We start from the raw sequence: 27887 nt of genomic DNA on the forward strand, positions 1-27887 counted from the left end.
GCAGCTGGTATTGTTTAAAAGAAAATAAATATGGCAGCCTCCATATACTTCTCACTTATATTGTGTAGGACCCCGTTTCTTTAAAGCTAAAAGGGGCCCTACACAATGAAAAGTTAATGCCCAGGAAATAAATATGGCAGGCTTCATATTCTTCTCACTTCAGTTGTCCTTTAAGCCTGTCTAATTTCCTCTTTTGTGTCTAATCACAAGTTGTAATGTGATCTTTGCCCTGTGTCAGCTGACTGCCATGGCAGATAAGCTCATTTGAAACCGCATGATGTTAGCGATATGTCTGCTTCCATGAAAGCAGGAAGTAGAAACACTGCAGATTAATTGCAGGATTTGTATCAGCTGTAAAAAAATGTTTTTCTTTAACCTTCTGCCGCCCGCGTCACGCCAGTAGGCGTGGCCGCGGCGGCAGCCCCAGGACCGCCTAACGCCAATTGGCGTAAAGTCCTGGGGCTCTATTTTGCATGAGATCGCGCGCATGGTGCGCGCGCATCTCATGCACGGAGGGCGGAGCTCCGCCACGCCTTCAGTCTCCGAGCGGCTATTGCCGCTCGGGAGACTGTTAGACGGCGATCACGCCGTCTATTTACTTGGTGCAGCGCTGCGATGAGCAGCAGCGCTGCACTGGGGACAGCCGTGTCCCATGGGGACAAGAGAGCGATCGGCTCTCATAGGCAGAAGCCTATGACAGCCGATCGCCGTAATTGGCTGGCTGTGGGGAGGGAGGGAGGGAGGGAATACATTTAAAGTAACAGGGTTTTTAGAAAAAACAAAAAAACAATAATATTTATTTAAAGAAAAATAAACATGGGGGGAGCGATCAGATCCCACCAACAGAGAGCTCTGTTGGTGGGGAGAAAAGGGGGGGGGGAAATGTTGTGCAGCCCTGCAGCTTGGCCTTAAAGCTGCAGTGGCCAATTTTGCTAAAAATGGCCTGGTCACTAGGGGGGTTTAGCCCTGCAGTCCTCAAGTGGTTAAAGGGTCTTATGCTGCTGCGTATTTTTTAGAACAGAGAGGAAGTTCTGAGTTCAGGTCCTCTTTAAAGAGAACCAGAGAGGAATAATTAAAAGTTATTGATACATACCTGGGGCTTCCCGCAGCTGCAGAAACCCTAATCGCTCCCACGCTGCGGTTCTCAGATTCCTCCGTTCGCCAGTGCGGGTCCCGTCCTTCCAGGGGGCGTGGCCAGCCTACGCCAGTAAAGTGCGCTGTTTGCGTATCTCTCCAGCAGCCGCTGGAGAGGTACGCAAGGAGCGCACTTCAGCTACGATCGACTGGCCAGTCAGGCTGAAGTGACGGGACCCGCACCGGCGAACGGAGGAAGCTGAGGACTGCAGCGTGGGAGCGATTAGGGTTTCTGCAGCTGCGGGAAGCCCCAGGTATGCATAAATAACTTTTAATTATTCCTCTCTGGTTTCCTTTAAAGGCAACCTGAAGCAAGAGGTATATGGAGGCTTGCCATATTTATTTCCTTTTTACAAAAATGCAAGTTGCATGGCTGTCTTGCTGATCTTTGGCTGAATCACACACCTGAAACAAACATGCGGCTAATCTTGTCAGTAACATCTGATCTGCATGCTTGTTTAGGGTCTATGCCTAAAAATATTAATGGCCATGTGCAGTTTGAGAAAGGACCACCATGTCTGAAACACAACGGTCTTGCTTTTTTCATGTAATAAAGAGCTATATTTACTTTAAAGAGAACCTTCCCTCCAAACTTCTAAAGAGAACCCTTCCCTCCAATCAGCGGGGAGGGAAAGGATGCAGGCGGGGAGCGGCAACATAGAGCAGGCGGGGGAGCGGCGAGAGTAACAAGTGTAGAGGTAAACAGCCGGCTAGCAATGTCGCTAGCACGGCGTTTGATTTATGGGGGACAGGAAAGCGCGGGGGGGGGGGGGGGGCTGGGAGGAGTCAGTATAGCAACAGAGGCTGGGCATTATATGCAGACCCAGGCTCTGTGTGCTAATAGGATTCTTAGAACCCACCTCCAGGTTCTCTTTAAGCTGTGCTGATCCTCTTGCATTTTTTTTTTTTTTAAATATCAGTGGCAGACGATCAGCAGGAGACCCAGGCAACTGGCATTGTTTAAAAAGAAATAAATATGGCAGCCTCCATATCCCTCTCACTTCAGGTCCCTTTAAGTTGGCCATACACCATTTCATTTTCACCAGCAGATTCATCCGTTCCAATCAAAATTTATAGAGCAACATGTCACATCAATTGTAATTTTGATCAAATTACAGCAAGAATCAATCTATATGAAAACTATACTGGATAAAAACCTTTAGTGGTTTTTACAGCCTCGCCGTTGGTGCAATTTAGCCTAGAAACTGCCCTGCCCTTGTCCCAGTGTTTGTGTGGGTTTCTTCCCACTTCCCAAAAACATAGAAATTAACTTCTTCCAGCCTTCACCTTAGACTATGATGGATATAGGATTATGGCAGGGATCATAGAGTGACATAACTATAAACTCTACTCTACTGCTACATCTATATACTCTGTAAAGCTCTGCAGAAGTTGTCAGGCTAGGAACACACTAGGCACAACTCAGGCTAGGAACACACTAGGCACAACTCAGGCTAGGAACACACTAGGCACAACTCAGGCTAGGAACACACTAGGCACAACTCAGGCTAGGAACACACTAGGCACAACTCAGGCTAGGAACACACTAGGCACAACTCAGGCTAGGAACACACTAGGCACAACTCAGGCTAGGAACACACTAGGCACAACTCAGGCTAGGAACACACTAGGCACAACTCGGGCTAGGAACACACTAGGCAGAACTCGGGCTAGGAACACACTAGGCAGAACTCGGGCTAGGAACACACTAGGCAGAACTCGGGCTAGGAACACACTAGGCAGAACTCAGGCTAGGAACACACTAGGCACAACTCAGGCTAGGAACACACTAGGCACAACTCAGGCTAGGAACACACTAGGCACAACTCAGGCTAGGAACACACTAGGCACAACTCAGGCTAGGAACACACTAGGCACAACTCGGGCTAGGAACACACTAGGCACAACTCGGGCTAGGAACACACTAGGCACAACTCGGGCTAGGAACACACTAGGCACAACTCGGGCTAGGAACACACTAGGCAGAACTCGGGCTAGGAACACACTAGGCAGAACTCGGGCTAGGAACACACTAGGCAGAACTCGGGCTAGGAACACACTAGGCAGAACTCGGGCTAGGAACACACTAGGCAGAACTCGGGCTAGGAACACACTAGGCAGAACTCGGGCTAGGAACACACTAGGCAGAACTCGGGCTAGGAACACACTAGGCACAACTCGGGCTAGGAACACACTAGGCAGAACTCGGGCTAGGAACACACTAGGCACAACTCAGGCTAGGAACACACTAGGCACAATTCAGGCTAGGAACACACTAGGCACAATTCAGGCTAGGAACACACTAGGCACAACTCAGGCTAGGAACACACTAGGCACAACTCAGGCTAGGAACACACTAGGCACAACTCAGGCTAGGAACACACTAGGCACAACTCGGGCTAGGAACACACTAGGCAGAACTCGGGCTAGGAACACACTAGGCACAACTCAGGCTAGGAACACACTAGGCACAACTCAGGCTAGGAACACACTAGGCACAACTCAGGCTAGGAACACACTAGGCACAATTCAGGCTAGGAACACACTAGGCACAACTCAGGCTAGGAACACACTAGGCACAACTCAGGCTAGGAACACACTAGGCACAACTCAGGCTAGGAACACACTAGGCACAACTCAGGTTAGGAACACACTAGGCATAACTCAGGTTAGGAACACACTAGGCACAACTCAGGCTAGGAACACACTAGGCACAACTCAGGCTAGGAACACACTAGGCACAACTCGGGCTAGGAACACACTAGGCAGAACTCGGGCTAGGAACACACTAGGCAGAACTCGGGCTAGGAACACACTAGGCAGAACTCGGGCTAGGAACACACTAGGCAGAACTCGGGCTAGGAACACACTAGGCAGAACTCGGGCTAGGAACACACTAGGCAGAACTCGGGCTAGGAACACACTAGGCACAACTCGGGCTAGGAACACACTAGGCACAACTCGGGCTAGGAACACACTAGGCAGAACTCGGGCTAGGAACACACTAGGCACAACTCAGGCTAGGAACACACTAGGCACAATTCAGGCTAGGAACACACTAGGCACAATTCAGGCTAGGAACACACTAGGCACAATTCAGGCTAGGAACACACTAGGCAGAACTGCTACTGTTGCAGAAAACGCTAGCATTTTAGCTGTTAATGAAAGCCTATGGGCCGCATGTAAAAATGCATAGATGTGCATTTCACGGAGTGCAATTTTCAACATGCACAACTTGCTACATCATTTTGAAAAGCATATGTAAAACACGCATAATGTGTATCAGTGGAGATGCAGAGGACTGGGTTTTCACATGCGCTTTTGGTGCATTTTTTTTTTTTTAATATACAGGTAGTCCCCAGTTAACGAACAAGAGGGACTGTAGGTTTGTTCTTAACCTGAATCTGTTCTTAAGTCAGAACATTGTGCCATCTCTGTCCCCTCTGCCTCCAGTGTCTCCATCTGTGCCACCTTTGCCCTCTGTACCTGCTTATACAAGTTTAAAAGCCATTTTTTCTTTGAACTTTTTAAAACCGATTTTCTAAAAAAACTAAAAGTCCAATTTGAAAAATGTTTTTTTACTTGTTCCCATGGAAACACAGAATCCATGTCGTTCGTATCGGCGGGTCGTTACTAAGTCAGGGACTACCTGTACTGTATTTTTCACCACTAATAAAGGAAAAATTTTACAAAACACAAACGCACCAAGAACCGTGGGAAATGCAAGCGCATACAAAAATGCAATGAAAAACACAATACAGAAAATGCATGGTTTTCTGCATTGCTTAGTGTGCTCCCAGCCTCAAGCTCCTTTATTTTACTTTGGATATCTTGTGTACAATTTTTGCCATCTAACACAGAATTGTGTGTTTCTTGGTTGCAGAAGCTTGAAGAGGATGAAGACGTGTCGTATATGAACTCTGACTGGGCAGACAGCAGCTCTTTAAAAAGGCAATTTCAGGGTGTGAAAGATATTAAATGGAGGCCGGGGTGAGAGCACACAAGCATATTCAGCATCTCTTAAATAACTAGACAAGTTTTATTTGTCACATCATGTCCTGTATAAATAAAGTTGGGTTTATTTGTCTCTGGATCTATAATCTCTAGTGGTTTCTGAGTGGAGTAGATATATTGTAGGGCACTGAGAGTTCCAACAACTGTATTTAGAACAAGGAACAAATCTCTGTGTCTCAAAGTTCACAACTCGTGTGTGGCAGGACCATGTGTGACCTTTTGGGGATGGTCAGGGATTGGAGGACAGTCTCAGTAGGGGATTGGTTGAAGTAAAACGGAGGCAAATCCCAACCAATAAAACAAGATACTTATCTGGGTAGAAGCCTGTGGATTACTGCACAGGTGCGGCCATACTTGGGAAAGCTCCGAACGGCTGCACTCGTGCATGAAAAGAAGTGTGGTTCCAATCAGAAATCAGACAAGCTCGGATGTCTTTCTGGGATTCAGAGGCTTCCCTCTTCTTAGGTATCTATTTTTTATTTTATTCACCTTGGGTTCACTTTATCCTCCCTAGCGGTATGATTATTTCTGGATTTTAGAGTCTAAAAGCGGTGCAATTTTTTTCATGAGCTTTTAGACCCTAATGCTGGGAATACACTGGTCGATCCGGTGGCCGATTAGCGTCCCCGCCGGCGCTTCCTTATCAGCGCTCGATTCCCTGCCATTGTCCGCCGGCGGGGATCGAGCGGGCAGGGGTCGAGCGGCTTGATCGGGCCAGCTGCATATTATCTGAATATTATCAGCTGGCCGGATCAGCTGGTCGATACACGGTACAGAAACTTACCGTGTATCCCCAGCATAAAAGCAGGGGAAAAAAATCATACCGCAGTGAGGTCTGCATTAGCCCCTGCACAGACTCGCCTCCTTTACTTCCACAAACATGAATCAGCTCAGTCAGATTGGATGGACAGTGTTTGTGAACAGCACTTTTCAGATCTTGCCACAGATTCTCGATTGGATTTAGATCTGGACTTTGACTGGGCCATTCTAACACATGGATATGTTTTGTTTTAAACCATTCCATTGTTGCCCTGGCTTTATGTTTAGGGTCGTTGCCCTGCTGGAAGGTGAACCTCCACCCCAATCTCTAGTCTTTTGCAGACTCCAAGAGGTTTTCTTCCAAGATTGCCCTTTATTTGGCTCCACCCATCTTCCCATCAACTCTGACCAGCTTCCCTGTCCCTGCTGAAGAGAAGCACCCCTAGAGCATGATGCTGCCACCACCATATTTGACAGTGGAGATGGTGTGTTCAGAGTGATGTGTGTTTTCCGCCACGCATAGCGTTTTGCATTTTGGCCAAAAAGTTCCATTTTGGTCTCATCTGACCAGAGCACCTTCTTCCACATGTTTGCTGTGTCCCTCACATGGCTTGTGGCAAACTGCAAACGAGACTTCTTATGCTTTTCTGTTAACAATTGCTTTCTTCTTGCCACTCTTCCATAAAGGCCAACTTTGTGCAGTGCTCGACTAATAGTTGTCCTATCTACATATTCCCCCACCTGAGCTGTAGATCTCTGCAGCTCATCCAGAGTCACCATGGGCCTCTTGACTGTATTTCTGATCAGAGACCTCCTTGTTCGGCCTGTGAGTTTAGGTGGACGGCCTTGTCTTGGTAGGTTTACAGTTGTGCCATACTCCTTCCATTTCTGAATGATCGCTTGAACAGTGCTCCGTGGGATGTTCAAGGCTTTGGAAATCTTTTTGTAGCCTAAGCCTGCTTTAAATTTCTCAATAACTTTATCCATGGCCTGTCTGGTGTGTTCTTTTTGACTTCATGGTGTTGTTGCTCCCAATATTCTCTTAGGCCTAGTGCACACCAGAGCGGTTCGGTCGCGTTTTCAGATCCGATTGCGGATGTGGAAACGCTAGGGTAATGTATTTCAATGGGGTGGTGCACACCAGAGCTGGGGGCGTTTTGCAGAAACGCATACTCCTGGGCTGCTGCAGATTTTGGATTGCGGAGGCATTTCTGCCTCATTGTAAAGTATAGGAAAAACGCAAACCTCTCTGAAAAATGCTACATCAGAGCGGTTTCCCAGGCGTTTTTGTTAAAGAAGCTGTTCAGTAACAGCTTTACTGTAACAATATCTGTAATCTGCTGTACCAAAAACCGCAGCACAAAACCGCAAAATGTCAGCAAAACTCTTCAAATAATAAGAAAAAACGCAGCTAAAAACGCTAGCATTTTGCGGATCTGCTTGCTGTTTTTGGTGTGCACCAGGCCTCTGACAACCTCTGAGGCCATCACAGAGCAGCTGTATTTGTACTGACATTAGATTACACACAGGTGCACTCTATTTAGCCATTAGCACTCATCAGGCAATGTCTATGGGCAACTGACTGCACTCAGACCAAAAGGGGCTGAATAATTACCCACACCCCACTTTTTAGTTAGTTATTTGTAAAAAAAAATGTTTGGAATCCTGTATGATTTTTTTTCCACTTCTCATGTGTACACCACTTTGTATTGGTCTTTCACGTGGAATTCCAATCAAATTGATTCATGTTTGTGGCAGTAATATGACAAAATGTGGAAATACTTTTGTACACGTGTGTGTGTGTGTGTGTGTGTGTATCTTCTAATGAGTTGTTCTGAATTGTGTGTATGCCTGAAGCAGAGACAGCTTCTCAGAAAGTGTTTTTTACACACATGTATCAACATTAGAATGTAAACGAAGATACTGTTATCTCCAGTTTGGATGAGATTGAAGCTGAATACCAGGACAAAGTGCTTTGTTTAACCATTTCAGTGATGTTCTGCTAAAGAAAAATCTGGGATAGTAGCTTTCAAGCTGTGAGGAATCTTTTACAGCAAAGTAGAAATGCTGGCTTTCAGATCACTTTAACGGAATACTTAAAGAGAGTCTGAAGCGAGAATAAATCTCGCTTCAGACCTCATAGTTAGCAGGGGCATGTGTGCCCCTGCTAAACCGCCGCTATCCCGCCGCTAAATGGGGGTCCCTTCACCCCCAAATCCCCTCAGTGCAGCGGGGGAGCGCTTCCTGGTTGGGGCAGGGCTAACCGCCGCAGCCCTGCCCCATGCGCGTCTGTCAGCGCGTATCTCCGCCCCTCCCCCGCCCCTCTCAGTCTTCCTTCACTGAGAGGGGCGGGGGAGAGGCAGCGATGCGACGCTGATGGACGCGACTGGAGGCAGGGCTGCAGCCGTTAGCCCTGCCTCCAGGAGCGACCAAGTCTGCGACCAAGTGTTGCAGTGGGGGGTTTGGGGGTGAAGGGACCCCCGTTTAGCGGCGCTGTAGCGGCGGTTTAGCAGGGGCACACGTGCCCCTGCTAACTATAAGCTCTGAAGCGAGATTTATTCTCGCTTCAGAGTCTCTTTAAGTCTCAAAAAAAAATGACTTTTACTCACCCGGGGCTCCCCTCAGCCCTCTGCAGCTGAACGGTGCCCTCGCCGTGTCCCTCCGATGCACCTGGACTCGCCGGCGGCCACTTCCGGTTTGGCCGTCACCGGCCGACAGGCTGAGAACGCGGCTGATTAGCCGCGTTCCCGGCCGCAATAGCATTATAGAGGGCGCTATTGCGACCGGGAACGCGGGTAATCAGCCGCGTTCCCAGCCTGTCGGCCGGTGACGGCCAAGCCGGAAGTGGCCGCCGGCGAGTCCAGGCACATCGGAGGGACACGGCAAGGGCACCGTTCAGCTGCAGAGGGCTGAGGGGAGCCCCGGGTGAGTAAAAATCATTTTTTTTTGGAGACTTAAGTATTCCTTTAAAGAGATAAAAAAAAAATAGGTTCATTGTGGTATTATATCATATTAATGATAGTCTTTCACACAGTCTACAAGTCCCGGAGCTAAAATATATGAACTATTGAGCTATATATTTTAGCTATATATTTGTGGAACTTACTATTTTTAGGTAGTTTTTTTTTAATTGTTCAACATAAGCTCTAATTGATTTCTGTTCTGAGCCCTATCAATGGCCACTGTGTGGCGCTGTAAAACCTACATTGAATGAAAATGACATCATTTTTTCTTCTACTCTAGCCTGGAACTGTCAGATGATTGAGAAAATACTAACATTCTTAAAAGTAAACGGTAGGGTGAAAAATAAGCATCAGAAATGTATGTGTTCTCACCTACACTAACTGTAGAAAAGAGCGATGGGAAATTGTAAACGTTTCATTGCAATTGGTGCTGAAAACTATCAAATATTACCTACAGAGACCTCGTTGTACTTTAAAGGACAACCGAGGTGACCTGATGAAATAGACATGTGTCTGTACCGTGCCAAGCACACACATAACTAGGCTGTGTTCCTGTTTTAATTTCTCTGCCTGAAAGAGTTAAACATCAGGTATGTAAGTGACAGTTTATGTCCAGGTCGGCACTGGGTCGGACTATAGCATAATCCTCACTGATAAGTAATTACAGCCATAAAATACTTTCCTGTCAGTAAATGGCTTCCTTGAGCAGGAAAGAGTTAAGAAAGGGTCAATAATTCATAGATTTGAGCTCTAGCATACTTCAGTGAAGGTGTCATTTAGCAGAGACGATGAAACAGTAACAACTTAAAAACTAGATTTAAACATAAAATAAAACTGTGGAATATCTAAAAAAAAGTCATCTTTAGGAAAAGGGGTGTATATATACAATTGTTTTTCTCATCAGTTTATTTTCACCTCGGATGTCCTTTAACCACTTCTCTACCACAGGTTTTTTCCCCTTCAAAAGCTCTTCCCATTCATTCGGTAATAACTTTATCACTAATTATAACACTGAAATGATCTATACATTATTTTTTACGGGAAAAACTAGGCTTTCTTTGGGCAGTACTTTATGCTAAGAATTATATTATTTTATACTGATTTGACAGGGAAGAAGAAGAAAAAAATGAAAAAAATCACCATTTCTCAGCTTTCAGCCATTGTAGTTTAAAAATAAATTGTGCTATTGTAGATAAAACAGACACATTTTATTTGCCAATTTGTCCCGGTTTTTACAATGTTTAACTTCTGTCCCTAGTACAAAGTATGGGGATAATATTTTATTTTGGGTGAGGGGTGAAGGAGTTTCAAAAATAATGAAAATGTGCTTAATGTTCCTATGGTAAATGAATAATGGTGTATTTGGAAGTAGTTTTACTTTTTGGCCACAAGATGGTGCTATACGTACTCAGTTTTCTAAAAATAGACAGCAGAACCAAATATTTATATGTGTTTATAGGTGTTTGTAAATAAGGACGTAGAAAAGCGTGGCAGAAGTTGCTAAGTGGAAGAAAGGAAGAATTTTTCAGTAGTTAACACAGGCAGGGCGATGCTGTATTTACAGCACTAGCCATGCTGTCTCATTTGAACTGGCCATCAAAGTGTGATATGGACATTAAAGAGAACCTGTGTAAAACGTTGACACCGGGGTCAGATTTACCAAGAGGCACAGTAGGCACATCCCTACAGGAAGCTAGTGCTAAAAAAGTGGCTGCCCCACTCCTTTCTATCACTGCAGCTGTCTGCATACTTTCTCACTGAATTATGCAGTCACTTGCTCCTGCCTCAGCTTATGTAATATGGGACAGGTAATGGCCTTCACACGACGCTGCTACTTCTGAAATTAATTTATTTCCACATATTTTCTTTGCTGTGTTTATCAGCATAAAGGGGGAGTGACTTATATCACGGCAGGTGTTGGGGAGCTGAGTTTGAAGAATTAGGTCTTCTGTGCTTCTAGGCTTTTGGGATGTAAGTTAGGCCTTCTTGTTTATTTATGGCAGGGGTGTCAGACTCAATTACAAAGTTGACCGAAATTGAACACTGGGACCAAGTCGTGGGCCAATCTTAATGTCTAGTGGCCACCTCCCTCCCTTATATTTTCATAGTGTCTAATGGCCCCCCCTCTATCCCGTATACAGTTTCCTGGTGTCTAGTGGCCCCCTCCCTCCCCTATACAATTCTCTAGTGTCTAATGACCCCCCTCCCCAATACAGTTCCCGGGTGTCTACTGACTTCCCTCCCTCCACCATTTAGCTTCCCTGGTGATCTTGGGCTTTACCTCATCTAAAGTTTCCCGGTGTGTAATGTACCCAGTTTCCCTCCCTATACAGATCCTTAGAGTCTAGCAGTTCCCATTGCACCCCTAAACAGTTCTCTGGTGTCTAGTGGTCCCCCTTGCACTCCAAATTGGTTCCCTGGTGTCTAGTGACCCACCCCCTTCTCTATATAGTTCCCTGGTGTCTAGGGCTTCCTCACCCTACCACCCCCTTCTCTGCATGGCTGTCCTGGTGATCTAGGGCTTCATCTCCAATATAGCTTTCCTGGTGGTCTAGAGTGGGCCAAACATAATGAAAAGTAGAGAAAAAAACTTGTGTGCCAAATTTGATGGCTCTGCGGGCCAGAGTTTGATATTTATGCTTTAGAAGAAAAGGGACTGGGGTTCCCAAAGAGGGACTGTCACTCCAAAAGAGGGACAGTTGGGAGCTATGCCCTTCTGTTAGCAGGTGCTGGACTCTATATGGGGAACAAGCTCTTGTCAGATATGTTTAGAGGCAACCTATCTGGGAACTGGGGGATCAAGATCATAGGAAGCCCTTTAGACTATCTAGAGACTTCTCTCTACTGAGGTAGGTATCCAACTTTTTTTTTGTTCAAACAGCCAGCCATGCAAGTCAGGAAGAAAACTTTCATGAATTATTTGTTTAATTTAAACTGAGGTAATTAATGTACATAATTAGTCACTAATTAGCATAACACTTTGCTCATTACTTTTTTTTAATGAAGCCAGACAAAAAAAAAAAGTTGTGTAAGATATAGCGCATCAGGCCCCTTGTCCCAGGTATTTAAAGCTCACCAGGGCTTTGTGTATCTTGCGTGGTAAATGTAAGCCGTCATACTCGTTCCTTACAGGAATCTGCCACACATTCTCGCCCACCTTTACTGTGAACAGTCCTTCATATGTTTTATTTATTTGCTCCTGGCAGGAGCCGTGACGTTACCTGTGGGGTAAAATTTCAGTGGTTGCGTAAACAATGGAAACCGCCTCATTCTCTATTGACATAAAACAAGCTGATAATGACTTCTGTATTTGTTCTGCGGTCGACTCAGCGGAATTAAGCTGCTTTGAAAGCTTGTGGAAGTTTCTGTTCTATTCTAGAGTGAGTGTAGAAAACATGGCTGGACTGTTGTGCAAGAATAGAGGAAATGATGAGCATTTCCTCTAGCAACCAATCAAATTCACCAATCACATTTTTAGTGACCCTGAATTCAGGACAGGGCCGAAGCAGAGGTGAGAGAGGCTTCAGCCTCAGGGCCCAGTGTAGGAGGGCGCACACAACTCACTCAGCTCTCATTCACCTATCGTGTTTAAAGCAGAGAGAAATAAGAAAAGGGGATACATGGCAGTGACTGCAGGCCAGATAACTAGAGATTAAGGTGGTGGAGGCCCTGGGGTGCCTCTAAAGGTGCGTACACACGCACTACAGCAGCCAACGATGGGTCCGTCAGCACCTCCTGCTGGGCGGGTTTTCAGCAGACTGTAGTGCGTGTGTACGCACTGTCGGCGGACTGATAAGGCTGTTCCGTTCAGGAACAGCCTTATTAGTCCGCCGACAGTGCATACACATGCATTACAGTCTGCTGAAAACCCGCCCAGCGGGAGGTGCCGACGGACCCGTCGTTGGCTACTGTAGTGCGTGTGTACGCACCTTTAGACTAATAGCAATCAGTGTGTTGCGGCTGGGGGGCGAACTTTGGTGTCTCAGCCTTGGGTGCTGGAGGACCTTGTCCCGGCTCTGTCCGAATTAAACTTGGGTGAAACTGCACATGTGATCATAAAACAAATGATTACTGGTTGCCTTCATGAAAACCAACTGCATGTCCAGCTTTTCAGCAGTTCCAGAGGTGGAGCAGATGTAAGTAGAACTTAAAGTAGAGTGAGCTACCATAGTTACATAGTTATTTAGGTTGAAAAAAGACATGTACAGAGGCGTAACTACAATTCATGGGGGTACCCCGTGAAATTTTGATAGGGCCCCCTTAATGTTCTCGCCCCTTCACTTGCCTATCTTTGCTGCCCTTCAGGGTCTGAAGGCCAATCTTACAAGTGTCTTAAAACAAGTTGTGACCATCATGATTTTCACACCCATATCAAGTTTTGTCACAAAAACACCTGAATTAGAGGATGGGTTATCTGTAGCAGAGGAAGGGAGGGGTAGAAATTGGGGTCCTCTAACAGCTCTGCCCTCCCCATCCCCACAAGCACAGGGGCTGCTCCCCTATAGTTACAGCCCTGCATATGTCCATCAAGTTCAACCAGCTTTTTGTCACTAGGATTGAGCAAAGGGCTAGGGCACAGGATCTGCGCAAGGAGGAAAAAAAGTTTTAGCCATTTATTTATGACGACAATGTGAAAAAAAAGTTTACTTGAGATTTTTGCAAATGTATTAGAAATAAAAAAAATTGAGAAAGCGCATGTACATAAGTATTCACAGGCTTTGACTTGAAGCTCAAAATTGAGCTCAGGTGCATCCGGTGTCCCCTGATCATCCTTGAATTTTTTTGCTGCTTAATTGGAGTCCACCTGTAGTAAATTCAGTTGCTTGGATATGATGTGGAAAGGCACACACATGTCTATAAAAGGCCCCACAGTTGACAGCTCATGTCAGAGCACAAACCAAGCATGAAGTCAAAGGAATTGTCTGTAGACCTCCGAGACAGGATTGTCTTGACAAATCTGGGGAAGGTTACAGAAAAATGTCTGCTGCTGTGAAGGTTCCAATGAGCACAGTGGCCTCCATCAGTTGTAAGTGGAAGAAGTTCAAAATCATCAGGACTCTTCCAAGAGCTGGCCGGCCATCTAAACTGAGTGATCGGGGAAAGCGTCAGGGAGGTACTGTAACTCTGTAGTGAGATCACTGACGGTGATCTCACCAGAGTGATTCAGAGCCTCTGAGGACAGGAAGGAGAACGGTTACCGATGTCTGCAACCCCTGGGAGGTGAGTAAAAACGCCCGCTGTGCGCTATACTCTGCATTGAGCTTCCGGCGGCTAGCCCGATTTTAGATCGGGATTACCGCCAGGGAGGTTAAAATGGTTGTGCACTGACGCCTCCCATCCAACTTGGTGGAGTTTGAGAGCTGCTGCAAAAAAGAATGGGCCAAACTGGCCAAGGAAAGATGTGCCAAGCTTTTGGCATCATATTCAAAAAGACTTGAGGCTGTAATTGCTGCCAAAGGTGCATCGACAAAGTATTGAGCAAAGGCTGTGAATACTTACTTGCTTCTGGCAGCAGATCTATGGCCCATAGTGATGCATTGGATCTAATGGTCCAATAATGCATTTAGATCAATTTCCAATAGATTTGATTCTGAAATGTATTGGAAATCTGTTCCTAGTGTGTGGCACACATCAGATAGATTCCTGTCAGATTCAACTTGATAGGCATCTAACAGAAATCTATCTGATGGTGGAATCTACTGCAAATCTATCAGTGTATGCCACCTAAAAAGAAAATACAGTGACTGACAGTTAAGATGACAAGCTTCAGAAGACAGAGGTCTCTGCAACTTTGAAAGTAGTGGAGCTCAAAGGCTCTTTTGCATAGATAATTGGAGTTTCTTAACTCTTTCTGTACTGGAAACAATATTAGACATGTCACTGCTCCTAATGTTTTATTTCTTAGCTGTACTGCACATACAAATCATTATTAAAAAAAAAAAACGATTTAGCGTCTCTTTAAAGGACAACTTAAGCAAAAGGTATATGGCAGCTGCCATATTTATTTCCCTTTAAGCAATACCAGTTGCCGGGCAGTCCTGTTGATCCTCTGCCTCTAAAGGCTCATACACACATCAGACCATAGTCTTTGGAAAATGAAAGATCACAGACCAATTTTAACCCCTTCCATGTCGTATGAGAGCCATACCTATACAGTCTATTCTATTGAGCTGAACTCCCCATCAGATAGAAATCTTTGCAAGATGCTGCACACAAAGATGCTGTACACATTCAAAAGATCAGTATCTGCAAAAGATCCGTTCCTGCAAAACGCATTCATAGTCTATGATATCTGCAGATCTCATACACACCTTGTTTAACAGACATTCATCTGCAGATCAGACAATCATCTGCAGATCTGAAGATCCATCCCGGTGGATCTAATCTGCAGATGAAGTATGTTAAACAAGGTGTGTATGATGATCTGCAGATCTCATAGACTATGAGTGCATTTTTCAGGAACGAATCTTTTGCAGGAACAGAGCTTTTGCAGATACTGATCTGTTGAATGTGTCCAGCATCTTTGTGTGCAGCATCTTGCAAAGAGGGGAGTTCAGCTCAATAGAATAGACTGTGAATGCATTTTGCAGGAACAGAGCTTTTGCAGATACTGATCTGTTGAATGTGTCCAGCATCTTTGTGTGCAGCATCTTGCAAAGATTTCTATCTGATGGGGAGTTCAGCTCAATAGAATAGACTGTGTAGGTATGGCTCTCATACTACATGGAAGGGGGTAAGATTGGTCTGTGATCTTTCATTTTCCAAAGACTATGGTCTGATGTGTGTATGCACCCTAATGCTGGGTACACACGTTGAGATTTCCCGTTCGATTTGCGGGATCGCATGGATCGGTTTGATTATTTCCAACATGCTCGATTCGGATTTTGATCGTTTCTGCCGTCGATTTGGCATACTTTGGCAGAAACAATCGAAATCTGAATCGAACATGTTGGAAATAATTGAATCGATCCGTTCGATCCCGCAAATGGAACGGGAAATCCCAACGTGTCTACCCAGCATAATACTTTTAGCCATAGACCTTGAACAAGCATGCAGCAGATCAGGTGTTTCTGACATTATTGTTAGATTTTACAAGATTAGCTGCATGCTTGTTTCTGGTGTTATTCAGACACTACTGCAGTCAAATAGATCCGCAGGGCTGCCAGGCAACTGCTATTGTTTAACAGGAAATGTCTTAATGCAATGGTTGAAGGAGGTTCATAGACAGCCTGTCGAGCCCTTTCTCGAATCCAGAAGCCCAAATGCCACCACAATATGCATCTTCAGCTGAAGGAATATTTGGGAGGGGCTCATGACAATGTTTACACCGAGACACATATTCATCTACATGTTCTGCTGCTGACCAAAGACCGGACATCCACCACTTGCACCAGCTGACCGAGCCCGGGAGAATGGTTAGTAGGGGCAGTGGGGGACTTTTTCTGGTCATCACAGGAAGTCCAGATGCAGAAGAATCTTACAGGGCTCTCAGCAATCTTGTATTTTAAATGTAAACCTGTAAGAAAAAAAAAGTGCCCCTGGGGGGTCCTTACCTCAGAAGGGGGAAGCCTCTGGATCCTAAAGAGGATTCCCCCATCTTCCTTACTGGAGGGGATCCAGCACTGGGACCCCCCAAGATCTCCTTGGGGGCTTGTCGGTGTATGTGCCTGTGCACTAGCAGTTCACTGCTCAAGCTCCGGCAGAAATAGTCAAGCTCCTGATCCGGTCCACTCTACTGGGCAGGCACCGATGGCTCATGCCTGTGCAGTAGAGCGGACCCGATCAAGCTCAGCTATTTCCATCGGAGCCTGAGTGGGTAGCCGCTAGTGCACATGCGCGCACCGGCCACATGTTTTATTTTTCAGCGCTGGATTCCCAAGAAGAGGACGAGGGAAGCCTCATTAGGATCCAGAGGCTTCCCCCTACCGAGGTGAGTACCCCCAGCGGCACTTTTTCCATAACAGGTTTTCTTCAATACAAGCACTGCAGACAGGGGCGTAACTAGACATCACTGGGCCCCCCTGCGAAACTTAGTATGCCCCTCCCCCCTCGCGATACTTTGAATGGGGCCTCCCACCAGCCTCACTTTCTGCACAGGAAAACTGAGGACCAATGTGTTTTCCCCATGCAGAGAAAAACACTTAGACTTAAAGGAAACGTCAGGCAATCTATGCTACCCCCAGATCTACTTACCCAGGGCTTCCTCCAGCCCCTTGCAGCTGACAACAAGTCCCTCATTGCAGCTCTGCTCCCAGGACATACATACACACACAGCCGTATTATTTTACTACATGAGAGCACATGCTATATGGAGGAACAACAATGACATGCTGAACATAAGATATAGGACTTGATTCACAAAGCCGTGCAAACTGTTTAGCACGGGTGCGCTAAACAGTTAGCACGTGAAGTGCCGTTCGCGGACTTTTGTGCGCGCAAAGTGCTGAGATTCGCGCGAATCGCGGCACTTTGCGCGCGCAAAAGTCCGCGAAAGGCACTTCACGTGCTAACTGTTTAGCGCACCCGTGCTAAACAGTTTGCACGGCTTTGTGAATCAAGCCCATAGTATCAATGTAACTTTGGCAAAGCATTCAGAATGTCACTGATTGATACTGTTATTACAACAGAACTTGGACTCCAAGTGAGACAACAAGCTCTCAATGAAGCAGCAACAGTAAGACCTCAATCTCCACACTGAGCTGTAAAAGTATTCAGAGGCCATAAAGTCATTAGCCTGTGTGATAAGAATCTAGGATCCTTTTTGCTGAAAAGGGAGCGTCTAGAACTTTTTTTCAAAATGTGATGTGTTTGTTTTAGGGTTGTACATCAAGTCTTTAGAACTTTGCTGCAGTGTGAGACAGATGTTTTTTACGAACCCTAGGGGAGCAGGGACAGTGTACAAATTCCAAAGTGTGTGTGATTCGTTATCTGTGTGGTGGACACATGCAGTCAATATAACAATGCTGTGAGAGCAGAATACGTTTTTTTTTCTCCATGCCTTAAAGAGACTCTGAAGCGAGAATAAATCTTGCTTCAGAGCTCATAGTTAGCAGGGGCATGTGTGCCCCTGCTAAACCGCCGCCATCGCGCCGCTAAATGGGGGTCCCTTCACCCCCAAACCCACCCCCGCAATAGTTAGTCGTAGAGTTGGTCGTGATTTATGTCTTCCTGGAGGCAGGGCTAACTCTATCAGACGCGCATCGCCGCCTCTCCCCCGCCCCTCTCAGTGAAGGAAGACTGAGAGGGGCGGGGGAGAGGCGGAGATACGCGCTGACAGACGCGCGTGGGGCAGGGCTGCGGCGGTTAGCCCTGCCCCAACCAGGAAGCGCTCCCCGGCTGTACGGAGGGGATTTGGGGGTGAAGGGATCCCCGTTAAGCCGTGGGATAGCGGCGTTTTAGCAGGGGCACACATGCCCCTGTTATCTATGAGGTCTGAAGCGAGATTTATTCTCGCTTCAGACTCTCTTTAAGCTGTCAGTCTCTCAAACTTTTTCCCCCCCACGGGCCCCCTGTGGCATCTGGCCCCCCCTGCAGAGGCATCCCCTGCAGGGTCTATTGTTACGCCCCTGACTGCAGACATCATGGTAAATATGCAGGAAATAAACTGTAGAGATGCTAGCGAACAGCTCGCCAGCGAATCTCTATGGGCATTCTGGCTGCTTACTACTTCCAGGTCGCAATGTCTGGGAGTAGTACGCCTGCCCATGTCTGCACCTGTCCTTTAGTACGTGTGCCCTGGCGCGGCGGTGCACATCCCTGATTGCAATTACGCACACCGCCGAGCCAGGGCACGCCTACTAAAGGGCATTGCGACCCGGAAGTAGTACAGGGCCTGCTGTTCGCGGCGAGCAGCTCTTGAGCTTTTCCCCTTCAGCTCTAATAAATTGACCCCTAACCATTCCTGAAATATTTTAACACAGGTAGACTATAAAGCTCTCTGTAATTAAACCATGAAAACAATTATACTTTAAATCCTATAGAAGGTTTGCTTTTGAAACTATCCTAAATGATTGCTCGTTTGGTCAAACTTCTCTGCTGGACATTCCTGCCGGTTCTAGGGGACGTTCCATGAAACGTATCTAATAATCTATGAAGAATTTATATTTAGGCATTGCCAGCGTATGAGCCAAGCCACAAGCTTGTTTGAGCCAAACCAGGATGTTGGTAATTTTATATTCTTAAAGCCAGAGTCCGGCTTGGCCGAGGTTGTCATGGCGTTAACCCCTACACACCCAGCTTGGCTTTTGGCCGACTGTTTAACCGGCATTCCGGCTGCATTGTTTAACACAATGACATTTCCATTGTGACGGAAACACAATAACACTATTATAGGAAGGAGTCTTACTGCAGAACAAGCCTGTTCTGAACTGGAAGGAATCCCGTAGGATCAAACACTGTCCTGTATTATAAATGTGAACCAGCAGGGGGAAAAAGTAGCCGAAACTATTAAATAATAAGGCTTTTTCAGTGCCAGCACTTCCTACAATGCCGGAGTGGGAAGATGGTCAACTCAGATGAACAAACAGAACACCGTTTAATTCATTATTTATATTCCAGCTGAAAGTGGCTGACAGGATTTTCCAGTTTATAGTGCAGTTATTGCCTGCAGCTGCTGCATAAAGACCCAGAACAGCATTAAACCCTTTTTGACCAGAGTGATTCTATACAGAAGACTTGACCGAGGTTTGAGCTTTGACTGGTCCTTAAAGGAAACATGAGGTGAAAGTAAAGTGATGAGATAAACAATTGCATCTATCCTCCTCCTAAAATGTTTTTTTTGATATTCCCCCAGTTTTATTTTATTTTTAAAGCTACTGTTTAAGCTTTTACTATTTCATTGTCTCTGACACATGTAATGAAGTAAAGTATACAATAGCTAAAATCTATACCATTTTCTGCCAGGAAAGTTTTTTGTGGCTGTAATTCCTTAAAGAGGCACTACAGCGAAAAACTGTAAAATTTAAAATATCTGCAAACATATACAAATAAGAAGTACGTTTCTTCCAGATTAAAATGAGCCATAAATTAATTTTCTCCTATGTTGCTGTCACTTACAGTAGGTAGTAGAAATCCGACAGATCCCTGAGAATCCCCTATAAAGAGATGGACTAGTCCAGAACCTGTCACTTCTGTCAGATTTCTACAACCTACTGCAAGTGACAGCAACATAGGAGAAAAGTAATTTATGGCTCATTTTACTCTGGAAAAAATGTACTGCATATTTGTATATGTTTGCACATACAGTGGAGGAAATAATTATTTGACCCCTCACTGATTTTGTAAGTTTGTCCAATGACAAAGAAATGAAAAGTCTCAGAACAGTATCATTTCAATGGTAGGTTTATTTTAACAGTGGCAGATAGCACATCAAAAGGAAAATCGAAAAAATAACCTTAAATAAAAGATAGCAACTGATTTGCATTTCATTGATTGAAATAAGTTTTTGAACCCTCTAACAATAAAAGACTTAATACTTAGTGGAAAAAAACCCTTGTTTGCAAGCACAGAGGTCAAACGTTTCTTGTAATTGATGACCAAGTTTGCACACATTTTAGGAGGAATGTTGGTCCACTCCTCTTTGCAGATCATCTCTAAATCCCTAAGGTTTCGAGGCGGTCTCTGTGCAACTCTGAGCTTGAGCTCCCTCCATAGGTTTTCTATTGGATTAAGGTCCGGAGACTGACTAGGCCACTCCATGACCTTAATGTGCTTCTTCTTGAGCCACTCCTTTGTTGCCTTTGCTGTATGTTTTGGGTCATTGTCGTGCTGGAACACCCATCCACGACCCATTTTCAGTTTCCTGGCAGAGGGAAGGAGGTTGTCGTTCAGGATTTCACGATGCATGGCTCCGTCCATTTTCCCGTTAATGCGACTAAGTTGTCCTGTGCCCTTAGCAGAAAAACACCCCCAAAGCAAAAGGTTTCCACCCCCATGCTTGACGGTGGGGACGGTGTTTTGGGGGTCATAGGCAGCATTTTTCTTCCTCCAAACACAGCGAGTTGAGTTAATGCCAAAGAGCTCTATTTTGGTCTCATCAGACCACAGCACCTTCTCCCAGTCACTCACAGAATCACTCAGGTGTTCATTGGCAAACTTCAGACGGGCCTGCACATGTGCCTTCTTAAGCAGGGGGACCTTGCGAGCCCTGCAGGATTTTAATCCATTGCGGTGTAATGTGTTTCCAATGGTTTTCTTGGTGACTGTGGTCCCTGCTAATTTGAGGTCATTCACTAACTCCTCCCGTGTAGTTCTAGGATGCTTTTTCACCTTTCTCAGAACCATTGACACCCCACGAGGTGAGATCTTGCGTGGAGCCCCAGAGCGAGGTCAATTGATGGTCATTTTGTGCTCCTTCCATTTTCGAACAATCGCACCAACAGTTGTCACCTTCTCTCCCAGCTTCTTGCTTATGGTTTTGTAGCCCATTCCAGCCTTGTGCAGGTCTACAATTTTGTCTCTGACATCCTTGGACAGCTCTTTGGTCTTTCCCATGTTGGAGAGTTTGGAGTCTGCTTGATTGATTGATTCTGTGGACAGGTGTCTTTTATACAGGTGACTAGTTAAGACAGGTGTCCTTAATGAGGGTGACTAATTGAGTAGAAGTGTCTAACCACTCTGTGGGAGCCAGAACTCTTAATAGTTGGTAGGGGTTCAAAAACTTATTTCACTCAATGAAATGCAAATCAGTTGCTATCTTTTATTTAAGGTTATTTTTTCGATTTTCCTTTTGATGTGCTATCTGCCACTGTTAAAATAAACCTACCATTGAAATGATACTGTTCTGAGACTTTTCATTTCTTTGTCATTGGACAAACGTACAAAATCAGTGAGGGGTCAAATAATTATTTCCTCCACTGTATTTAAAATTTTAGTTTTTCGCTGTCGTGCCCCTTTAATCAGGGAAGATTACTCTATAGTCTATAGTCCAACCCTGTCCTGACCCAGACAGAAACTTGCATACATGATTTTTAGCTCTTTCAGGCAGAGAAAGAAAAAAAGGAACACAGCCTAGTCCTTTGTGTGCCTGGCACTGTACATGCACATGTCTACCTCATCATGTCACATGTCACCTCGTATCCTTTAAGGCATTTAGTTAGTTCTAAAACACTCTGAGGCCCGATGCACACCAAAACCCGCTAGCAGATCTGCAAAATGCTAGCAGATTTTTAAACGCTTTTTTAAATTTTTATGAGGCGTTTTGCGGATTGCTGCTGCGGATTTCAGTGTAACATATTTAATATATTGTTACAGTAAAGCTGTTACTGAACAGCTTCTGTAACAAAACCGCCTGGCAAACCGCTCTGATCTGCCGTTTTTCAGAGCGGTTTGCGTTTTTCCTATACTTAACATTGAGGCAGAAATGCATCCGCAATCCAAAATCTGCAGCAGCCTGGGAGTATGCGTTTCTGCAAAACGCCTCCCGCTCTGGTGTGACCCACCCCATTGAAATACATTACCCTAGCGTATCCGCAGCCGCAAGCGGCTGCAAAAACGCCTGAAAACCTGCTCGATGTGCCCCAGCCCTAATATAGCTTTCATAGTGAATCTCTGGGCAAAAGTCAGAAAAATAACATGCAGGAACAAATCGGGTTGCTCAGATTTCCATTTCCCCTAAGCCTCTCCATGGACCAAGAACTTCCTTTTCTGTAATCTGAAGCTCTCTTCTCCTCAAATTTTGGAGTAAGTAGGAAGTGAGTATCCCAGCTATCTGACTATTCAATGGCCATCTAAGGTCTAGTATGTTGTTCAGTAGTAATGTACTTGCATTATTAATTGTAAAGTAAGGAAACTCATTTCAGGTTTGATACTTACCTAAGTAGACTGGATAGCATACAGCCTTCCCATGCCTCTGTCCGGCACGCCGTTCAAGCATCGTCCACGGTTGTAGCTATTCCACCGAATAGCTCTTTGGAACTCCTAGAGTAGTTTTGAGCCAGATGGACGATTGGGAAGTCTCTATGCTATCAAGGGACTTCCCTCTAATTATCAAACCTGAGTTTCCTCTCTTCAGGTTTATTTTAAAAAGTACCTGATGTGACATGGGGGCATATGCACAAAACATCTGTAAATTTGCTGTGCGCAGGGAGTACACGGCAATTCTACCCTTAATTACACTGACAAGGTAGTACTGGTTGCGCTTAATGCGCCACCTGCCCTTTCTTGGAAAAACTGCCATGAATTCTGTGCATGGCAACTTTATTGATGTTATGTATGTATGCCCCAGGATGAGATAAACTTGGATACATATAGTACCAGCCCTACTAATAACTTTTTTATTTTTGCATTGTAAGGGGGTAATAAACCATTTCTTTTTATCTAGTGAAAATGGGGCAGACAAAACGCAGTGGAATGCAGCCACGGCTCTCCCGTAAAGTAAACAGAAGCCAAAACACTTCTATTTGGCTGAGTAAACACTGCTGATAATAATGCAGGGCTGTAAAGTTTTATTTCTTTTGTTTTACAGCTGAATGAAGTGGATTTTATGACACACTGACATGGCTGCTGCTTAGAATTCAGCCCCTTATATTAAATACACGAATATGAGAAGGAAGGTTTTATTTACCATTAGTAGTACACATACAATTAATTATGGTATCTCATACCATTATTTTCAGTTTAGGTTTACTTTAACCCTCTTGGCGGTATGATTCTTTCCGGATTTTAAGGTCTAAAAGCGGTACAATTTTTTTGCACCCTTTCAGACCCTATTACCTGGAAAAAATCATGCTTCCAGGGAGATCTGCACAGCCCCAGCAATCACTCACCTCCCTGGCTCCAGCACTGCAGTTATGCCTCCATCCTCCGTGTGGTGCTGCAACTCTAAAGTGATCTCACCAGGAGGAAGCAGAGCCCCGGAGGAGAGGAAGGAGAATGGCGTCCGATGTTGGGATCCCTGGGAGGTATGTAGAAACACTCCCACTGCGCGCATTGCTCTGCATAGAGCCTCCGGCGGCTGCCCCGAGCAGAGGTCGGGATTACCGCTCTTAGCTGTGGTTTTACGCCCCGGCCCTAGCTCGGGATTACCACCAAGGCGGTTAAGACACTTTTATATTTAAGTACACTGACACTTTAACCACTTGCCGACCGCGCACTCATAACGCGCGTCGGCAAGGTGGCAGCTGCAGGACCAGCGACGCAGACTTGCGTCGCCAGCTGCAGCCTAATTAACGAGCGATCGCGCGGCTGTAGCCGCGCGATCGCTACGTCATACTATTCGGCCCCCATGTGACTTCAGCCCGCCGGCCAATCAGCAGCGCCGGCGGGCTGTAAAATTTCAAAACCACCAATAGAACGCGTATAATACAGTTTGTTTAGGTAACAAACTGTATTATACTGCCTGCCTCCCGCTGGTGGTCACACTTAGCGATCGACCACCAGCGAGGAGAGCAGGCATAGTATCAGCACACACACACACACATTAGGAGCCCCACAGACCCCCCGATCACCCGCAGCACCCATCAGACACCCCCCTGTACCCCCCTGCAGCACGCAGATCAGACCTAACCAACCCCCATATCACCCATCAATCAATCCCTGTCACCACCTGTCACTCCTATTGATCAGATCAGACCCCTAACTACCCCTTAGGGTTATCTGATCACCCCCCACCCCTTCAGATCTCCCCCCCGACCCCCCCCCCCCCCCCCCCCTGTATACTGAACCTATCTATCTCCCCTGCATCTGTCTATCTCCCCAGTGATCAGCTGCCAATCACCTATCAGTCACCTGTCAATCATCCCTTGTCACCACCTGTCACTGCCCCCCATTAGATCAGACCCCCAACTGCCCCTTAGGGGCTTCTGATCACCCACCCACCCTTTCAGATCCCTCCGAGACACCCCCCCTGATCACATCAGCAGTCCATTGTTTACATCTGTTTTTCCCTGTAAACACCCACTTATCACCTGTCAATAACCCATCTATCACCCCCTGTCACCACCTGTCACTCCTATCCATCAGATTAGACCCCCAACTACCCCTTAGGGGTATCTGATCACCCCCCCCCACCCCTTCCGATCCTCCCCACACCGTCCTAGTTCATTGATTGCGTATATTCTCCCCCCTGCCATTGTGTATCTTATCTCCTGTCTGTAAGGCTTGATTGTGCTTTGTTTGGCTACAATTGTCTCAATTGCACTGTGATTGGCATCGATTGTCGTGTGATTGGCTTCGATTGTCACGTAATTGGGCTTCGATTGTCGCGTGATTGGCTTCAATTGCCCGTAATTGGTTTTGATTGTGCCAATTGCCCACTGATTGGCTGTTTTGCCCTGTGATTAGCATCGATTGTCGTGTGATTGGCTTCAATTGTCACGTAATTGGTTTTTGATTGTCACGTTATTGGATTCAATTGGTCCGTGATTGGCTTTGATTGCGCCGATTGCTGTAATTGTGTTGTAATTGTCTCGTGATTGTTTTTGATTATTTGTGATTGCTCTCTGATCCCCAACCCCCCCCCCCCTCACCATCACTATCACTATCCTAGTGATCTAAAAACTTTTTTAGTATCACTAGTGGTAACAAACAGTTAGGCCAGTTAGCTAAGCAAAAGGGTTGTTAGTGTCAGTTAGTGCTCAGCCCACTGCACCACAGTCACTAATTAGCGTCATCACTGTCGCTAATCAGCATTGGTACTATATAGTATCTGTAAGTGATTATTAGTGATCACAGTCAGATCTATATTAGGGTCTCTAGGATCCACAAAAAAACGCAGTGTTTGCCCGATCAGACCTGATCGTTCGCCTGCACTGCGTTCAGCCCACCCCACCGCAGTGACAGAAATTTCTTTTTTCTGATCACTGCAAAAAACACTGTACACAAGCTGTGGCACTGTAAACATCAGTTTTGATTTTTTTAATCTAAACTCAGTGACCACAGCTTTCTACCTCTCAAGTACTCCCTTTCGCTAGGTAGGTGCTCTTTTCCTGGGTAGTCTCAGAGGAATACCTACTAAATTTAGCAGGCCACCATGGCAAAAAAGAGGTTTTCCAATGAAGACATCTACAGGTACATTGACCAGTCGGATGAGGATGATTGGGTCGACTTATTCGACGAATCTTCGGGTTCAGAGTACGATCCTGTAGACAGCAGTGGCTCTCAGACCGATAGTTCCGATGACGAGGTTGAGGTCCCGGCTAGAGCCAGGCGTACCACACCCCATGTCACTGGACTGCAGGTGGCGGAAGATCAGTCTCAAGGGCAGCAGAGTGGCGCTGATCTGATTTTTCTTGGTGAGGCATGCACCAGCAGCGCAGCATCTCCTGGGCCTATCAACACCAGTACTTCCGCAGAAGACCCTGATGAAGTGGCGGACACCATCCTGGAAGTAGAAACTGGTTCGGTGGTACGTGAATTAAGATCCGATCCGCAGCCACCAAGTAGACGGGCCCGTACTCCCATTGGTTTTCCAGAGGTGCTGGCAAACCCTGATTGGCATTCCCCTGATCCCGCCGCACCCATACTGCCCCCTTTCACCGCCCAGTCTGGAGTCCAGGTGGAGACAGTTGAACTAGGATCGGCCCTAGACTTTTTTGAACTGTTCCTCACCCAGGATCTCCTTGACTTAATTGTGGCTGAGACCAACCTATATGCCACACAATTTATAACCGCCCATCCGAAAAGCTGCCACGCCCAGCCTTTTCGGTGGAAACCACTCCAAGTTTCCGAACTTAAAATTTTTTTGGGCCTTCTCCTCAACATGGGTATTACTAAAAAAAATGTATTGCGCTCTTATTGGTCTACACGCCAAATACATAACATGCCCGTGTTCTCTGCTGCCATGTCCAGGACGCGATTTGAGATCATCCTGCGCTTCCTGCATTTCAATGACAACGACACCTGTCATGAAAGAGACCACCCAGCTTATGACCGGCTCCACAAAATTCGGCCCCTCATAGACCACCTGTCATCCACATTTGCAGATGCTTATACCCCTGAACAGAACATCTGTGTAGATGAGTCCCTCGTACATTTTACCGGGCGCCTTGGCATCAAACAGTACATCCCAAGCAAGCGCGCCCGGTATGGGGTGAAACTGTATAAGCTCTGTGATAGGGCCACAGGCTATACATCTCGTTTTAGGGTCTATGAGGGAAAAGACTCAGAATTGGAGCCGGTCGGATGTCCTGACTACCTGGGGAGCAGTGGAAAGATTGTGTGGGACTTGGTGTCACCCTTGTTCCAGAAGGGGTACCATCTTTATGTGGACAACTTTTACACAAGTGTGGCCCTCTTTCAGCACTTAAAGTTAGAAGGAATCCGATGCTGTGGCACCGTGCGGCCTAGTCGCCGGGGCTTCCCCCAACGGCTCGTTAACACCAGACTTCAACGGGGGGAGAGGGCCGCCTTGTGTACCGATGACTTGCTCTCGGTGAAATGGAAGGACAAGAGGGACGTTTACCTTCTGTCTACCATTCACACAGACACGACAGTACAAATTACACGGGCAACAGAGGTCATTGAAAAGCCCCTCGCCGTCCACAGCTATAATGCCAACATGGGAGGGGTGGACTTCAATGACCAGATGTTAGGGCCCTATTTAATTTCCCGGAAAACCAGACGCTGGTATAAGAAAGTGTCTGTGTATTTAATTCAATTGGCGATGTACAACAGCTTTGTTCTCTACAGTAAGGCTGGGAGAACTGGATCTTTCCTTCAATTCCAGGAAGACATTGTTTCGGCACTCCTCTATCCAGAAGGTGCCAGAGCCCAACCCCCAAATGCAACTAGCCGGCTGCATGGAAGGCATTACGCCTACCCGATTCCCAGTACCCAAACTCAACGCAACCCCAGAAAAAGATGTCGTGTCTGCAGCAAGGCTGGAATAAGGCGTGACACCCCCGTTTACTGTCCCCGCTGTCCTGACCAGCCTGGCCTATGCCTAGGGGAGTGTTATGAGAGGTACCACGAGAAGACACACTTTTAGAACCTAGGGAACTACAGACACAGCAGTAGGCACACAAGGGTCTCTCAGTGCTATTTCACACTGGCGCGATGCGTTAGGGCAAATTGCCTAGC

The 27887-nt window shown here is 46.1% G+C and overlaps 1 protein-coding gene across 3 annotated transcripts in view; it reads left to right on the forward strand.

Moving 5' to 3' along the window:
* Window positions 1-5234, forward strand: part of CFAP298 (cilia and flagella associated protein 298) — a 34800-nt gene extending 29566 nt beyond the window's left edge. For all 3 annotated transcript variants that reach the window (XM_068266093.1, XM_068266092.1, XM_068266094.1), the window contains exon 8: window positions 5018-5234. In XM_068266093.1, coding sequence (XP_068122194.1) covers window positions 5018-5128 — 111 coding nt within the window. In that variant the 3' untranslated portion in view covers window positions 5129-5234. The remainder of the gene's footprint in view (window positions 1-5017) is intronic.
* The last annotated feature ends 22653 nt before the right edge of the window (window positions 5235-27887 follow it).

Source organism: Hyperolius riggenbachi, chromosome 2 (assembly GCF_040937935.1).
Source record: "Hyperolius riggenbachi isolate aHypRig1 chromosome 2, aHypRig1.pri, whole genome shotgun sequence".
Classification (NCBI taxonomy): domain Eukaryota; kingdom Metazoa; phylum Chordata; class Amphibia; order Anura; family Hyperoliidae; genus Hyperolius; species Hyperolius riggenbachi.